This window comes from Papio anubis, chromosome 1 (genome assembly GCF_008728515.1).
Source record: "Papio anubis isolate 15944 chromosome 1, Panubis1.0, whole genome shotgun sequence".
Lineage (NCBI taxonomy): Eukaryota > Metazoa > Chordata > Mammalia > Primates > Cercopithecidae > Papio > Papio anubis.
Genome location: NC_044976.1, coordinates 124571549 through 124589599, shown reverse-complemented (window position 1 = coordinate 124589599; position 18051 = coordinate 124571549). Strand labels below are relative to the sequence as shown.

At 43.8% G+C, this 18051-nt stretch overlaps 1 protein-coding gene across 3 annotated transcripts in view; it reads left to right on the top strand.

Annotated features, from left to right (window-relative positions):
• NUP210L (nucleoporin 210 like) overlaps positions 1-18051 on the top strand; it is a 171301-nt gene that overhangs the window by 136631 nt on the left and 16619 nt on the right. For all 3 annotated transcript variants that reach the window (XM_031653098.1, XM_031653096.1, XM_031653099.1), the window contains 6 exons: positions 1343-1517; positions 3439-3614; positions 4697-4914; positions 7820-7956; positions 14146-14272; positions 17022-17171. In XM_031653098.1, coding sequence (XP_031508958.1) covers positions 1343-1517; positions 3439-3614; positions 4697-4914; positions 7820-7956; positions 14146-14272; positions 17022-17171 — 983 coding nt within the window. The remainder of the gene's footprint in view (positions 1-1342; positions 1518-3438; positions 3615-4696; positions 4915-7819; positions 7957-14145; positions 14273-17021; positions 17172-18051) is intronic.

Sequence of the window (18051 nt, the reverse complement as noted above, 5' to 3'; positions counted from 1 at the left end):
TAAGTTAGCATAATGTTTTTGAGGTTCATCCATGTTGTAGCATGTATCAGTACTTCTTCCTTTTTATGACTGAATAGTATTCCATTATATGGAAATACCACATTTAGTTTATAATTTCATCTCCTAATAGAAATTTGGGGCTGGGTACAGTGGCTCACGCCTGTAATCCCAGGCTTTTGGGAGGCCAACGCTGGTGGATTACCTGAGGTTGGGAGTTCGAGACCAGCCTGACCAACATAGAGAAACCCCAACTCTACTAAAAACACTAAATTAGCCAGGTGTGGTTGTGCATGCGTGTAATCCCAACTACTCAGGAGGCTGAGGCAGGAGAATCACTTGAACCCTGGAGGTGGAGGCAGCAGTGAGCAGAGATCACGTCATTGAACTCCGGCTTGGGCAACAAGAGCGAAACTCCATCTCAAAAAAAAAAAAAGAAAAGAAATTTGTGTTGTTTTCACTGTTTGGCTATTGTGAATAGTGCTGCTATGAATATTCATTTGCAAGTATTTACTTGAATACCTGCTTTCAATTGTTTTGGCTGAATAATTTTCTTTTTGAGATGGAGTTTTACTCTTGTCGCCCAGGCTGGAGTACAAATGGTGCCATCTCGGCTCACTGCAACCTCTGCCTCCCGGGTTGAAGCCATTCTCCTGCCTCAGCCTCCCGAGAAGCTGGGATTACAGGCGCCAGCTATCACACCCGGCAAAATTTTCTTTTTTTGAGACGGAGTCTCGCTCTGTCGCCCAGGCTGGAGTGCAGTGGCGGGATCTCGGCTCACTGCAAGCTCCGCTTCTCGGGTTCACGCCATTCTCCTGCCTCAGCCTCCTGAGTAGCTGGGACTACAGGCACCCGCCACCGTGCCCAGCTAATTTTTTGTATTTTTAGTAGAGATGGGGTTTCACCGTGGTCTCCATCTCCTGACCTTGTGATCCGCCCGCCTCGGCCTCCCAAAGTGCTGGGATTACAGGCGTGAGCCACCGCGCCCGGCCTTTTTTTTTTTTTTTTTTAGTAGAGACAGGGTTTTACCATGTTGGCCAAGCTGGTCTCAAACTCCTGACCTCAGGTGACCCTCCCGCCTTGGCCTCCCAAAGTTCTGGGATTACAGATGTGAGCCACCACACCCGGCCTAAATAATTTTTTAATGATAAAAGATTTGATTTTAAATAAATAAGCATAATCCAAAGGCAGACTTTTATCTGAGGAACAAATAATTACACACGTGGAGAATGGCAAGCAGTTTTCTCGAGTACATCCCCTAACAGTGATCCTGGAAATTTTTACCCTTTTCTCTCTGGTCAGACAGGACCCCCAAAAGATGCCACTTTCTTTACTTGTTCCCTAGGGAAGGAGCTGCCTTTGTGAGTTCTCGTGTTCTCAAGTGTTTCCCTAATTCATCCGTCATTGAGGAGGATGGTGAAGGGCTCCTGAAAGCTGGTTCCATTGCAGGTACTGCTGTATTGGAAGTCACTTCTATAGAACCTTTTGGAGTCAACCAAACAACCATAACCGGGGTCCAGGTGAGTTCAGGGACTTACTAAAAAAAACAAATAAATAAAAGGCATACCCTGGCCTTAAGAAGCAGAGTTCCTTTTTTGAAAAACTAGAAATTTTCTTATCATGCATTAAAGAAAAAAAGAAAAAGAAAAGAATTAGAAACTTCTCTATCATGAGAGAACATGAACCAGGGAAAAAAAAAAAAAGAAGAAATCTCTGGGAGTCAGAAATGAACCTATAAGAGGCCAGTCTTGACATAAGCCATAAAATTAAAATGAACTTTAGACCCCTTGTTATAAAACAGATCAGCCTAAATTTATATGATTGTCTTCCTAGCAGCTTTGGCAAAAGGGTTCGTGTCAGAGGAGTGTAGAACGATTGCTATCAAAATCGGCTGGGCTTGGTGACTCATGCCTGTAAGCCCAGCACTTTGGGAGGCTGAGGCAGGAGAATCACTTGAGGCCAGGAATTTGAGACCATCCTGAGCAACATAGTGAGACCCCCATCTCTACAAAAAATTAAAAAAAAAAAAAAAATAGCCAGACTTGGTGGCGCATGCCTGCAGTCCTAGCTGCTTGGGAGGCTGAGGTGGAGGATCGCATGAACCTAGAAGTTTGAGGCTGCAGCGTGCTATGATTGAACTGCTGCACTGCAGCCTAGAAAACAAAGCAACAATCTGTCTCTTTTTTAAAAATTAAGCTTTGCTACTAGAATTTAAAAAATGAGAAAAGACCTCAGAGATAGTTTAGTCTTAACATGAAAAAAAAAAAATTTTTAGACATTAAACATCTACTATATACTATATTGGTCGTTGTATGTATATTATCTCTTTTAACTACCACAAAAGCCCTGTGAGATAGGCATTATAATCCCCATCTAACTGTTAACTGATAAGAAACCTGAGACCCAGAAAAGTTACATGAGGCTATGAAAATGATAAAGCTATGATTCAAACCTAGACTTCACTTACTGTATCGCAGCTTTCTTACAGTGTGAAACACAATATAGATTGTGTTCCTGATAAGTAATCGATTATTTAACCATGAATATTGAGCACTCTGCATGAAATGGATGAATTAAAGTCCTTTCCTCATAAAGCTCCAGCTTCTCCTCACATTCCCACAGCTTTAAAAATTAAAAACCCTGCTGGGCGCAGTGGCTCACACCTGTAATCCCAGCACTTTGGGAAGCTGAGCCGGGTGGATCACAAGGTCAGGAGTTCAAGACCAACCTGGCCAAGATGGTGAAACCCCATCTCTACTAAAAATACAAAAAATTAGCTGGGCGTTGTGGCAGGCACCTATAATCTCAGCTACTCAGGAGGCTGAGGCAGAGAATTGCTTGAACCCAGGAGGCGGAGGTTGCAGTTAGCTGAGATTGCGCCACTGCACTCCAGACTGGGCAACAGAGCGAAATTCCATCTCAAAAAAAAAAAAAAAATTAAAAACCCATTTCAAGCCGGGCGCAGTGGCTCACGCCTGTAATCCCAGCACTTTGGGAGGCCAAGGTGTACAGATTGCTTAAGGTCAGGAGTTTGAGACCAGCCTGGCCAATATGGTGAAACCCTGTCTCTACAAAAAATACAAAAATTAACCAGGCGTGGTGGCAGACGCCTGTAATCACAGCTACCTGGGAGGCTGAGGCAGGAGAATTGCTTGAACCCGGGAGGCAGAGGTTGTAGTGAGTCAGAATCATGTCACTGCACTCCGGCCTGGGTGACAGAGTGAGATTCTGTCTCAAAAAACAAAAAGAAAAGGAAAAAAAAAAAAGAATTTCCTATGCTGCTATGCTGTCATATTGACTTAAGTCATCTCACATCAAAAGCTAACTATTTCCTATGGAAGAGAAACATCACTCTTTATCATTGATTATAAGTCTCAGAATATGGTTACAGCACTTCCCCAGTGCATCTTTTTCTGTACCAGTAGGTTTTGTTTCCCACAGGTAGCACCGGTGACATACCTGCGAGTGAGCAGCCAACCCAAGCTATACACAGCCCAAGGAAGGACCCTGTCAGCATTTCCCCTGGGCATGTCTCTCACCTTCACTGTTCAGTTTTATAATAGTATCGGAGAGAAATTCCACACACACAATACCCAGCTTTATCTGGCTCTGAACAGGTATGGAAGTCAAAGGAATGGTATTGACACTAGGGTAGAAATCTTGCAGATTAGGCTAGTATTATATAGCAGCTCCAGTAAATTCCCCTCACATTCTGAATTTGGAATTTGATCTTTCTTTTGTTAAAAAATTTTTTTTAAGTGAGGCCAGGTGGGTGACTCACACCTGTAATCCCAGCACTTTGGGAGGCCGAGCAGAGAGGATCACTTGGGCCCAGGAGTTCAAGACCAGCCTGGACAACATGGTGAAACCCCATCTCTACAAAAATACAAAAATTAGCTGGGTGTGGTAGTGGGTGCCTGTAGTCCCAGCTACTAGGGAGGCTGAGGTGGGAGGATCACTTGAGCCCAGGAGGCAGAGGTTGCAGTGAGCAGAGATTGTGCTATTGCACCCCAGCCTGTGTGACCAATTAAGACTCTGTCTTAAAAAAAAAAAAAAAAAAAAAAAAGACCCGACTTAGATAATGGTATTAGTTGTCACTTAAGAAAAATTTCAGGATATCTTAAATCTGTCAAGTTCTAATTCACTAAAAGATCCATAGGGAGCTAATTGGAGTATTATTATCAAAAGGCTTTACTGGGGGGGAAAAAAAAAAAGCCTTCCTGGGCACTATACATGTGAAGGTAATAGACTAATCCTTGGCCCATACTTACTTACTCTTTCTTTTTTGAGATGAAGTCTCACTCTGTCTCCCAGTCTGGAGTGCAGTGATGATCTCAGCTCACTGCAAGCTCTGCCTCCCGGGTTCATGCCATTCTCCTGCCTCAGCCTCCCGAGTAGCTGGCACTTGCCACCATGCCCAGCTAATTTTTTGTGTTTTTTAGTAGAGATGGGGTTTCACTGTGTTAGCCAGGATGGTCTCAATCTCCTGACCTTGTGATTCACCCGCCTCAGCCTCCCAAAATGCTGGGATTACAGGCGTGAGCCACAGCGCCCGGCCTACTTACTCACTCTTTATTGTGGAATGCCTTCTGAACTTTTCAGCTGTTGAAAATAAAATGTGATAGGGTGTTCCCCAGAACTATTTTCTAACTATTGTCTTCTCTTTTGAAAGATTTCTACCTTTAATGTCTACTTGCAGAGATGACTTGCTGCTTATTGGACCAGGGCATAAGAACTATACTTACATGGCCCAGGCTGTGAACAGAGGGCTGACACTTGTGGGGCTTTGGGACCGGAGACATCCAGGCATGGCAGATTATATTCCTGTTGCTGTAGAGCATGCCATTGAGCCAGACACCAAGCTTACCTTTGTTGGAGATGTCATCTGCTTCAGTACTCACCTTGTCAGCCAGCATGGTATGTATACATTCCCTTTCTCAACCTTACAACTGATAGTTGTGAAGATTAAAACGCAGTTATTTAACAGCAACAACAAAAAAGCAGTTATTAATCCCTTGAACTGGTGTGGTGGTTTATACCCATAATCTCAGCCCTTTGGGAGATCAAGCTGGAGAGGTCACTTAAGGCCAGAAGTTCAAGAAAGCAATTAATCCCCTAGAATATTTGTTTCCAAATTATCTAAAATCTCAGGGCCTGAGAAAGAAAATACTTTTGAGTATTTTATTATTTGTAATGTTAACTGATAATTTTTAGATTAATGCCTGTTTCACTCACTAGGCAGCCAATTAGAAGCCAGCCAGTAATATTTATCAAGAGTCTATTGAATACATAGCTCTATTTTATATCCTGTAGATAGTGCAGGGCACGGTGTTTTTTCCTCCATTCCCACCTTTTGAAGGAGGGTAATGACTATATTGAAGGACAGTAAAGGATAACAGGAAGGAAAAGGCAATAAGGCTTTAGTTCTAAGAACTAGTTGTGTGTATGCTATTTTGTGAGGCACATTTGAAGGCCTAAGTCCTAACATATCATCATTGTAATAAGGTTTTTTCTTGTACCCAGATAAACTATACTTTTTTTTTTTTTGAGACAGAGTATCACTCTGTCATTCAGGCTGGAGTGCAGTGGCATGATCTCGGCTCACTGCAACCTCTTGACTCCTGGGTTCAAGTGATTCTCCTGCCTTAGCTTCCTGAATAGCTGGGACTACAGGCACACACTACCACACCTGGCTAATTTTTGTATTTTCATACAAGGGGTTGGCCCCTGGCCAACTATACTCTTGAAAACAAAGCATTTCTGTCCTAAGTACTGAGTTAAAAATAAAATTATAAGCCAGGTGTGGTGGCCCATGCCTGTAATCCCAGCACTTTGGGAGGCCGAGGGGCCAGATCATGAAGTCAAGAGATCGAGACCATCCTGGCCAACATGGTGAAACCCCATCTCTACTAAAAATACAAAAATTATCTGGGCATGGTGGCACATGCCTGTAGTCCCAGCTACTCAGGAGGCTGAGGCAGGAGAATCTCTGGAACCTGGGAGGCGGAGGTTGCAGTGAGCCCAGATCGTGCCACTGCACTCCAGCCTGGTAACAGAGTGAGACTTCGTCTCAAAATAAGTAAACAAAATCATAGAAAATCATTTGGGAGGCCAAGGCAGGCAGACCACCTGCGGTCAGGAGTTCAAGACCAGCCTGGCCAACATGGTGAAACCCTGCCTCTACTAAAAATACAAAAATTAGCCGAGTGTGGTGGCAGACGCCTGTAATCCCAGCTACTCAGAAGGCTGAGACAGGAGAATCACTTGAACCTGGGGTGGAGGTTGCAGTGAGCTGAGAATGCGCCACTGCACTCCAGCCTGGGTGACGGAGCAAGACTCTGTCTCAAAATAATAATAATAATAATAATAATAATAATAATAAAATTAGCCCAGTGTGGTGGCATATGCCTTTGGTCCCAACTATTGGGAGGCTGCGGTGGGAAGATTGCTTGAGTCCAGGAGATCAAGGCTGCAGTCAGCTATGATCGCACCACTGCACTCCAGCCTGAATGACAGGCTGTCTCTCAAAAAAAAAGAAATCAGTTTTTGGTTAGGAAATGAGTGAATTCTTTGGGTTTCCAAATACCATATCCCAAAGTGGTGTACACTGCCTGGATATATACATCCAAGTAAGACCTGCTTGTGGTAATATATGGCTTTGGCTTTGCAGCCTCTTCTGGTAACTATGGATACATATGTTTAGGTAAAGTGATGTAAATGCTGGACCTGACTTTAGCATTAACTATGTGTTTTGGACCTTGATACAAAGGGGCTCTATACAGCTGAATCCCCCAATGCTATAACAGCTGATTTGCAAACAACCACTACCAACATGCAATCCAGGACCAATGAGCTAACCCTACTTTAAGGTTGACAATGAGAGTTATAATCCCCTGATTATAAATCCCTTGTCAATGAAGCAGAGTATTTTTTACTCTCTCTTTTTTTGTTTGTTTGTTTTTTTGAGACGGAGTTTCACTCTTATCACCCAGGCTGGAGTGCAATGGTGTAATCTTGGCTCACTGCAACCTCCGCCTTCTGGGTTCAAGTGGTTCTCCTGCCTCAGCCTCTCAAGTAGCTGAAACTAGAGGCATGTGCCACCACGCCTGGCTAATTTTTGTATTTTTAGTAGGATGAGGTTTCACCACGTTGGTCAGGCTGGTCTCGAACTCCTGACCTCAAGTGATCTTCCAGCCTTGGCCTCCCAAAGTACTGGTATTACAGACGTAAGCCACAGCGCCCGACCTATTTTTTACTCTTTTTAGCTAGATTTTGACAGGATTGTCCTATAGTCTTCCAATCTGGAATTTTGGGAGGCTTCATCATATGATGAAGGAAAGGGCCATATGCCAGGATCAGTAGTCCTGCAGGCTAAGTACAAACTCTAACCCAGTTTTTAGCATTCTTCGGCCATCTTTAGACTTAAGCCAAAATAAATAAATCCTTTCTCTTCCCAGTAGTCACTTTTTTGCAGTCTTTCTTGCTGTCATCAAACAGTAGCTCAAAGCAAATTTGTCCTTAGCAGCATCTAAACAAAATTTATTCAGAAAGCTATCCCTGTATGTAAAAAGAGCTTTTCTTTTTCCTAAGGAGAACAGTTACATTCTCCAACTAAGTAGCTCTTCTTACGATTCTTTATTTTGCTGGTATGATATATGAAGAGGAACCTGACACTGAGAAAACAGTTATCTTCAAAGCTGGCCATTTCTCCCGGGAAGAGATATCTGCATGCTTGAAAAGTTTGCTGATTTGTAGTATGAATAAGTCTAGAGTGATTTATATCAAAGGCTGCAGCCGAGTGCTTTCTCTTGTCTTTTCCTAGGTGAACCTGGGATATGGATGATTTCTGCTGACAATATTCTACAGACAGACATTGTCACTGGAGTAGGAGTGGCCAGGAGTCCAGGGACTGCAATGATTTTTCATGACATCCCAGGAGTAGTGAAAACATATCGAGAGGTGAACATAACTGTATCAGAGTTTAAGAGACTATGGTGACTATTGCCACATATGAGGATATGCATAGAGAAAATACATCATAGGAAAGGAAATACACTCATAAAACAGATATGAAGCCAGCCAGCAAACATTATTGGAACACAAAGCTAAACAGTGCTTAGGGTTCTTAACCAGCAGAATGACTACTTATGTTTTAAGAGATCACTGTGTGTACTGGTTGGCACTAGATAGTAGACGCCAGGTAGAAGCTGAAAGACCATTTGGGAGTCTACTGCCCTAATCCAGGTGACATATGTTGGCAGATCAGGGTGGTGACAGAGGAGGTAGTAAGAAGTTGACCAGATTCTAGGTATATTTTATAGGTAGAGCCAATAGAGTTTCCTCACAGATTATATCTAGAACATAAGAAAATCCAGAATGATTCAGGTTTTTGGTTGAACAGCTGAAAGGACAGCATTACCGTCAACTGAAATGGGGAAGACTGTAGGTGGAACAGTTTTGGAGGGAAAAACAGTCAGCTTTGGATATGTAAAACCGGATATGTCTCTTAAATGTCAACTGGATATGTTGAGGTAGCTGGATATAAAAGTCTGGGACTCATTGGAATAGAGATATTTAAGGCCATTAGATCACCAAAGAATGAGCGTAAAATAGAAAAAAGGCCAGGTGCGGTGGCTCACATCTGTAATCCCAGCACTTTGGGAGGCCAAAGCGGGAGGATAACCTGAGGTCAGGAGTTCAAGACCAGCCTGGCCAACATGGTGAAACCCCGTCTCTACTAAAAATACAAAAATTAGCCGGGCCTGGTGGCTGCCGCCTGTAGTCCCAGCTACTCAGGAGGCTGAAGCACGAGAATCGCTTGAACCTGGAAGGTGAATGTTGCAGTGAGCTAACATCAAGCCACTGCACTCCCGCCTGGGCAAAAGAGTGAGAGTCGGTCTCAAAAAAATATATATATATAGAAAAAAGATCTAAGTACTAAGTTCTGGGAGCACTTCAATCTTAAGAGTTCTGATTGCCTTTTGATTAGTGGCAAATGGAAAAAGAAAGAAACAAAAGGGAAAAAGGGAGCTCTGAGAGAAGAACCAATAAGAAAGACTTTTAAGAAACAACCAGGCTGGGCGCCATGGCTTGAGCCTGTGATCCCAGCACCTTGGGAGACCAAGGCAGGCAGATCACAAGGTCAGAAGTTCGAGACCCAGCCTGACCAACATGGTGAAACCCCATCTCTACTAAAAATACAAAAATTAGCTGGGCATGGTGGCACACACCTGCAACCCCAGCTACTCAGGAGGCTGAGGTAGGAGAATCGCTTGAACCCAGGAGGCAGAGGTTGCAGTGAGCCAAGATCACGCCATTGCACTCCAGCCGGGGCAACAGAGTGAGACTCCGTCTCAAAAAAAAAAAAAAGAAAAAGAAAAAAAAGAAACAACCAGTGAAATGGGAGGAAAATCTAGAGATACGGGTATCCTGGAAGGCAAGTGAAGAAAGTATTTGCCTCAGCCTCCCAAAGTGCTGGGATTACAGGCATGAGCCACTGCGCCCAGAGTGACCTGAATGAATGTTTGATTGGAGAATTGGATAAAAAGACTTGGAGACAGCAAATATAGAAAGCTCTTTTAAGGAGTTGGGGTTAAGAGTTTGTTTTGTGGATTTTTTTTTTAATAAGAGAAATAGTGAATTGGGAATGATTCAGTGAAACGAAATTTGATCTAAGTCAGAGGATTGCTGGAGGGAGTAATATTCTTCAGTAGGTGAGATAGGTAAACAAGTAAAGGAATTTTTTTTTTAATTAAATATTTTCGGCCGGGCGAGGTGGCTCACGCCTGTAATCCCAGCACTTTGGGAGGCCGAGGTGGGCGGATCACGAGGTCAGGAGATCGAGATGATCCTGGCTAACATAGTGAAACCCCATCTCTACTAAAAATACAAAAAATTAGCCAGGCGTGGTGGCAGGCGCCTGTAGTCCCAGCTACTCAGGAGGCTGAGGCAGGAGAATGGCGTGAACCCGGGAGGCGGAGCTTGTAGTGAGCCGAGATCACGCCACTGCACTCCAGCCTGGGCAACAGTGTGAGACTCTGACTCAAAAAAAAAAAAAAAATTTTCTATTCCCCTCTTAAATATATGTAATGTCTCCTTCCTCTTTGCCCAAAGCACTTCTTTATTCCTCTTTTTTCATTCCTCAAACATGGTAGCTATAACTTTTTGTGTATCTACTATGGGCTTGGCGCTTCTCATCTCTTTTTTTTTTTTTTTTTAAGAGATAGTGTCTCACTGTTGCCCGGGCTGCAGTACAATGATGCAATCATGGCTCACTGCAGCCTCAAACTCCTGGATTCAAGCCATCCACCTGCCTCAGCCTCCAGAGTAGCAGGACCACAGCGTGTGCCAGCATACCTGGCTAATTATATTTATTTTTTTGCAGAGACAGGGTCTCGCTATGTTGTCCAGTCTGGTCTCAAACTCCTGGATTCAGGTGATCTTTCTGCCTCAGCCTCCCAAAGTGCTAGGATTATAGGCATGAGCCACTGTGCCTGGCCATCTATTTTTTTTTTTTTTTTGAGACAGGGTCTTGCTGTGTTGCCCAGGCTGGAATGCAGTGGGTGTTATCTCAGATCACTGCAACCTCCACCTCCTAGGCTCAAGTGATCCTCCCACCTCAGTCTCCCAAGTAACTGGGACCACAGGTACACATCACCACACTCGGCTAATTTTGGGGGGGTGGTGCATGTGTGTGTTTGTGTTTTGAGACAGAGTCTCTGCCGCCCAAGCTGGAATGCAATGGCTGAATCTTGGCTCACTGCAACCTTCGCCTCCTGGATTCAAGCAATTCTCCTACCTCAGACTCCCAAGTAGCAGGGATTACAGGCACCTGCCACCACACCCAGCTAATTTTTGTATTTTAGTAGAGACAGGGTTTCACCATGTTGGCCAGGCTGGTCTCAAACTCCTGACCTCAAGTGTTCTATCTGCCTCAGCCTCCTAAAGTGCTGGGATTACAGGTGTGTACCGCCACATCTAGCCCAGTCTTTTTTTTTTTTAACATCCAGTACACCTATCACTTTTAATCGTATCACCTTTAACTCTGCAAAGTAAATATGGGGGGCATGGAGGGAGGGAGAGCATCAGGAAGAATAACTAATGGATGCTGGGCTTAATACCTGGGTGACAGGTTGATCTATGCAGCAAACCACCATGGCACACATTAACCTATGTAACAAACCTGCACATCCTGCACATGTAACCTGGAACTTAAAATAAAAGTTGAAAAAAAAAAAAAAGTATTATCAGCCGGGCGCGGTGGCTCAAGCCTGTAATCCCAGCACTTTGGGAGGCCGAGATGGGCGGATCACGAGGTCAGGAGATCGAGACCATCCTGGCTAACACAGTGAAACCCCGTCTCTACTAAAAAAAATACAAAAAACTAGTCGGGTGTGGTGGCAGGTGCCTGTAGTCCCAGCAACTCGGGAGGCTGAGGCAGGAGAATGGCATAAACCCAGGAGGTGGAGCTTGCAGTGAGCTGAGATCCGGCCACTGCACTCCAGCTAGGGCGACAGAGCGAGACTCTGTTTCAAAAAAAAAAAAAAAAGTATTATCCCAACTGTGTTTTATTTTATGTATTTATTTATTTTTATAACCGAATCTCACTCTGTTGTCCAGGCTGGAGTGCAATGGCACAATCTCTGGTCACTGCAATCTCCACCTTCCAGGTTCAAGCAATTCTCATGCCTCAGCCTCCCAAGTAACTGGGACTACAGGTATGAGCCACCACACCCAGCTAATTTTTGTTATTTTAGTAGAGACAGGGTTTTGCCATGTTGGCCAGGCTGGTGTCAAACTCCTGGCCTCAAATGAGCTGCCTGCCTCAGCCTCCCAAAGTGCTAGGATTACAGATGTGAGTCACTGCACCTGGCCCCAACTTTACAGATGAGTAAATTACTCAATATGTGTCCACATCATATCTGGTACCTTGTTTTAAGGAGCTCATAGTCTAGTGGTGACATAAACAATTACATATATGGCACAAATAATTACAAAAGGCAAGTAAAAGTACATGTTGTGTTTGAAGACTAATGAATAAATCAGGGTAACTTCAGTACAAAATAAATAAGGGTAGAGAGGGAAAATTTGGATAACATCCAAAAAGAACTTGTATTATAAGCAGATAAGAGGTTCAAGGACAGAGGTAGCATGAAACGAGTACTAGAAAAAGAGACTGAGAAGGGATTAGGAACTAGAAAAGCAAAGAGAAAGAGTGTCATAGAAGGCAAAGGAGGAAATGGTTGTGGTGTTAGATGCTACAGGGAAGTCAAAAGGTTACTCCTAATTTGTGTACTTTGTAGAATCCTCATTTAATTATTCACTAATTAGCAGATACTCATTGAAGCCTATTAAGTGTCAGGCATTGTGCTGGCCTCCAGAAATACAAATATGAAAAAGACAAAATTCCTTTCTTTATTAAACTATTAATGTAACTAATTTGGGTTTTAAGGTTCTTGGATTTTAAAAACCTGTGGTAATACTAAGGAGAATGTAGAGTATATTGCACTTAAATTTAAAATATTAAGGGCTGGGCATGGTGGCTCACACTTGTAATGCCAGCACTTTTAGAGGCCGAGGTCAGTGGATCACTTGAGGTCAGGAGTTTGAGACCAGCCTGGCCAACATGGTGAAATCCCATTTCTACTAAAGATACAAAAAATCAGCCAGGCATGGTGGCACATGCCTGTAATCCCAGCTACTTGGGAGGCTGAAGCAGGAGAACTGCTGGAACCCGGGAGGCAGAGGCTGCAGTGAGCTGAGATTGCACCAGTGCTCTGTAGCCTGGGTGACAGAGCAAGACTCCATCTTAAAAACAAACAAACAAACAAACAAAAACTTACAATATGAGGCAGAACACTACAAGTATTCTTGAGAAAAAAAAAATGTACTTTGAGGTTTCAGAAAAGATTGAGATTATATGCAACCAGAGAGAAAGAGAAAATGTCCTAAAGAAAGTTACAGTTGTTTTGTGTTTGTGTGTGTGTGTGTTTGTTTGTTTGTTTTTTGAGATGGAGTCTCACTCTGTCACCCAGGCTGGAGTGCAATGGCACAATCTCGGCTCACTGTAGACTCCACCTCCCAAGTTCAAGTGATTCTCCTGCCTCAGCCTCCTTAGTAGCTGGGATTACAGGCACGCTCCAACATGCCTGGCTAATTTTTGTATTTTTAGTAGAGGCGGGATTTCGCCTTGCTGGCCAGGCTGGTCTCAAATTCCTGACCTCAAGTGATCCACCTGCCTCAGCCTCCCAGAGTGCTGGGATTACAGGCATGAGCCACCACAGCTGGCCTCAAAGGCATTTTAATAGGGAGTCATACAAAGGGAAGATATGTCTGAAGGAATAATTGGACCCAAGACTTCCTTCTGGAAAAAATGTTATTTTGGGGCTGGGCATGGTAGCTTATGCCTGTAATCTCAGCACTTTGGGAGGCCAAGGTGGAAGGATGGCTTGAGGCCAGGAGTTCGAGAACACCCGGGACAACATAGTGAGAGCCCGTCTTTTTTTTTTTTTTTTGAGTCTCGTTCTGTCGCCCAGGCTGGAGTGCAGTGGTGCCATCTCCACTCACTGCAAGCTCCGCCTCCTGGGTTCACGCCATTCTCCTGCCTCAGCCTCCTGAGTAGCTGGGATTACAGGCACCCGCCACCAGGCGCAGCTAATTTTTTGTATTTTGTAGTAGAGACGGGGTTTCACCATGTTAGCCAGGATGGTCTTGATTTACTGACCTCGTGATCCATCCACCTCGGCCTCCCAAAGTGCTGGGATTATAGACGTGAGCCACTGTGCTCGGCCAAGACCCCGTCGTTTTTTGGCTAGGCACGGTGACACATACCTGTAGTCCCAGCTTCTCTAGAGGCTGAGACAGGAGGATTGCTTGAGCCTAGGAATTTGAGGCTTCAGTCAGCCATGATCATGCCATTGCACTCCAGCCTGGGTGACAGAGCAAGACCCTGACTCAAAAAAACAAAAAAGTTATTTTGTTTTCAAAGGCAAACAGATTTTGTTGTTCTCAAATATGTGGTCATGAGATGGGCAATTTGTACTTGTGTGAAACAGATACTTTTGGTTAAATAAGTTATGAGGGGTGGATCTGGAAGGAATCAGATTCTCTAGGAACTTAGGTGCAGATTTTCCTTTGATTTGCTGACAGGTGGTGGTCAATGCATCATCAAGATTAATGCTCAGTTATGACCTCAAGACTTATCTCACCAACACCCTCAATTCAACTATATTCAAGCTCTTCATCACCACTGGCAGAAATGGTGTCAATCTTAAAGGTCAGGAATCTCTTTATGGTTTCAGTAATTGTTCCTATCTTTCTCATTTTCCCTCAATTCATTTATCCCTTTGGATTAGTAATCCAGATTTTCTTTTTATTTCAAAACTGACTCCATCTTGACAAATAAATCATAGAGCTCTATGAGATCTCAGAAATTATGACAAGACTAAGGTTTTAAAATAGGCTCATCCTAGTCACTATTGTTTTTCTTTTTTTTTTTTTTTTTTTGTTTTTTGAGACGGAGTCTCGCTCTGTCGCCCGGGCTGGAGTGCTGTGGCCGGATCTCAGCTCACTGCAAGCTCCGCCTCCCGGGTTCCTGCCATTCTCCTGCCTCAGCCTCCCGAGTAGCTGGGACTACAGGCGCCCGCCACCTCGCCCGGCTAGTTTTTTGTATTTTTTAGTAGAGACGGGGTTTCACCGTGTTAGCCAGGATGGTCTCGATCTCCTGACCTCGTGATCCACCCGTCTCGGCCTCCCAAAGTGCTGGGATTACAGGCTTGAGCCACCGCGCCCGGCCCACTATTGTTTTTCTAGTTTTAAAAATACAAATTTTAGGCCGGGCATGGTGGCTTACACCTGTAATCCCAGCACTTTGGGAGGCCGAGGCAGGCAGATCACCTGAGGTTGGGAGTTCAAGACCAGCCTGACCAACATGGTGAAACCCCGTCTCTACTAAAAATACAAAAACTACCTGGGTGTGGTGGTGTGCGCCTATAATCCCAGCTACTTGGAGTCTGAGGCAAGAGAATCGCTTGAACCCAGGAAGCAGAGGTTAGAATGAGCCAAGATCGCACCACCGGACTCCAGCCTGGGTGACAGAGTAAGACTCCATCTCAAAAAAAAAAAAAAAACCACTTAAGGTAATTTTAGGACTCTGGAGTGGTGGCTCATGACTGTAATCCCAATTATTTAGGACGCTGTGGTGGGAGGATCGCTTCGGACCAGGAGTTTGAGACCAGCCTGGGCAACAGAGCAAGACCCCATCTCTCAAAAAAAAAAAAAAAAATAGATGGCCGGGAGCAGTGGCTCACACCTGTAATACCAGCACTTTGGGAAGCTGAGGCGGGTGGATCACAAGGTCAGGAGTTCGAGACCAGCTTGGCTAAGATGGTGAAACTCCGTCTCTACTAAAAATACAAAAATTAGCCGGGTGCAGTGGTGGGTGCCTGTAATCCCAGCTACTTGGGAGGCTGAGGCAGGAAAATTGCTTGAATCTGGGAGACAGAGGTTGCAGTGAGCTGAGATCACACCACTGCACCCTAGCCTGGGCGACAGAGCAAGACTCCATCTCAAAAAAAAAAAAAAAGAGAGATAATTTTAATTCTATTTGCCTTTTGTTCTTCAAGCATTTAACATATTTTTTCAAATTAGCTATTTGATTTTATTATAAATACAAAGATAGATAAATAAGTAAAGAATATTTTATCTTTAAAATTTCCCAGGTTCTTTTATAGATAAAAAACACTAAATGTTTCTTTGTAACATATTCACCCACTGTTGTCCAAATTACGACTTTATAAACAGACTTTTTTTTTTTTTTTTTTGAGATGGAGTCTTGCTCTGTCGCCCAGGCTGGAGTGCAGTGGTGTGATCTCGGCTCACCGCAACATCCGCCTCCTAGGTTCAAGCAATTCTCCTGCCTCAGCCTCCTGAGTAGCGGGGACTACAGGCACATGCTACCATGCCCAGCTAACTTTTGTATTATTAGTAGAGGCGGGGTTTCACCATGTTGGCCAGGCTGGTCTCGAACTCCTGACCTCAGGTGATCAGCCCGCCTCGGCCTCCCAAAGTGCTGGGATTACAAGCTTGAGCCACCACACCCAGCCAACAGACTGCCGTTTTATTTCCCAGAATCTTTCTAAAATCACTACTTATTTTATTGAGAAACCTCATGCATCAGTCCCTTTGATTTTGCTGAAGATTCTTCAAGAAGAATACCACCCATTGCAGCTGACCCAATGATAACAACAGTCCACTTCTTGCTGTCTATATGATTCCTCTTAAGGTACCACTTGTGATGAAGTTCTAGGGGCTTGGGGCTTGAATTATATTGTAATTGTATTACAATATTGTATATGAAAAACAAATTATCCTAGACCTAAAAGCCACCTCCCAACTGTACTGCTTTATTTTTATTTATTTATCTATTTGAGATGGAGTTTCGCTCTTGTTGCCCAGGCTGGAGTGCAATGGCACAATCTCGGCTCACCGCAACTTCCGCCTCCTGGGTTCAGTCGATTCTCCTGCCTCAGCTTCCCAAGTAGCTAGGATTACAGGTGTGCACCACCACCCCCAGCTAATTTTGTATTTTTAGTAGAGATGGAGTTTCTCCATGTTGGTCAGGCTGGTCTTGAACTCTCGACCTTAGGTGATCCGCCTGCCTTGGCTTCCTGAAGTGCTGGGATTACAGGTATGAGCCACCTCGCCCGGCCTATTTTTAATAGATTTCTAACTTCCCTGTAATCTTTTTTACTTCCACTGACGAATTCAAAAAAAATCTTTGAAAAAAGACACCATCTATGTATGATATTGATAATGGAAGCCCCACTGTAGTCATTCACAAATTAGAATGCAAGGGTCTCACACTATTCTTTCACCTTGATTGAAGCAGAGGTGGGCAAACCAGCCATAATTGACCCTCTTTCTTGCTTATGTTTTTTTATGATCCAAAGTTGCCGCCGTATAATGGTCTCTTTTTACAAATTATTGTTAGTGACAAAGCTATTTACCTCTTTTCTGCTTTTCAGGATTCTGTACCCCAAACCAGGCCTTGGCCGTTACAAAAGTACTTCTTCCAGCAACCCTCATGCTGTGCCATGTACAGTTCAGTAATACTTTGCTAGACATTCCAGCAAGTAAAGTCTTTCATGTCCATTCAGATTTCAGTATGGAGAAAGGTAGGTTACACCAGTTGACTCTGGTTTCCCCATTCTGTTTATCTATTTGTACAATTGTCCCATTCTTATTTGACTGCTTTTATATCTGTAGTTTCATCTGATATATAACTGTGGAATTTTTCTCAGGCAACACTTTTATTCAACCCATTCAACTCTTTTTTTTTTTTTTTTTTTTTTTTAAAAGCGACATGATCTTCCTATATTGCCCAGGCTGGTCTCAAACTCCTGGCCTCAAGCAATCTTCCTGCCTCAGCCTCCCAAAGTGCTGGAATTACAGGTGTTAAGCCCACTGCCCCCAGCCCTATTCAAATAATTTTTAACACATGCCTCCTAGAATACCCTGTGCTTTTCTATTACAATTTACTATTTTCTTGTTAGTTCCCATTAACTCTGTGAGGCTCTGCATTGTGTCTCATTCATCTTGCATTCCCAGCATGTAGCACAGTGTTTGGATGTTTTGTTGAACTGAAAGATACTCCAAATTAAAGAATAGGATTAACAAGTGAAAAGTGGAAATAGGCATGATGTTAGGATGACTATATGTAAATCAGCTTATCTAAAAATGAAAGGATTCATATCAAATGTAAGGTATAGGGCCGGGCGCAGTGGCTCACACCTGTAATCCCAGTACTTTGGGAGGCCGAGGCAGGCGCATCACCTGAGGTCAGGGCTTCGGAGACCACCCTGGCCAACATGATGAAACCCCCATCTCTACTAAAAATACAAAAATTAACCAGGCGTGGTGGGAGGCACCTGTAATCCCAACTACTGGGGAGACTGAGGCAGGGAGAATTGCCTGAACCGGGAGATGAAAGTTGCAGTGAACCAAAATCACGCCACTGCACTCCAGACTGGGCAAGACTACATCTCAAAAAAAAAA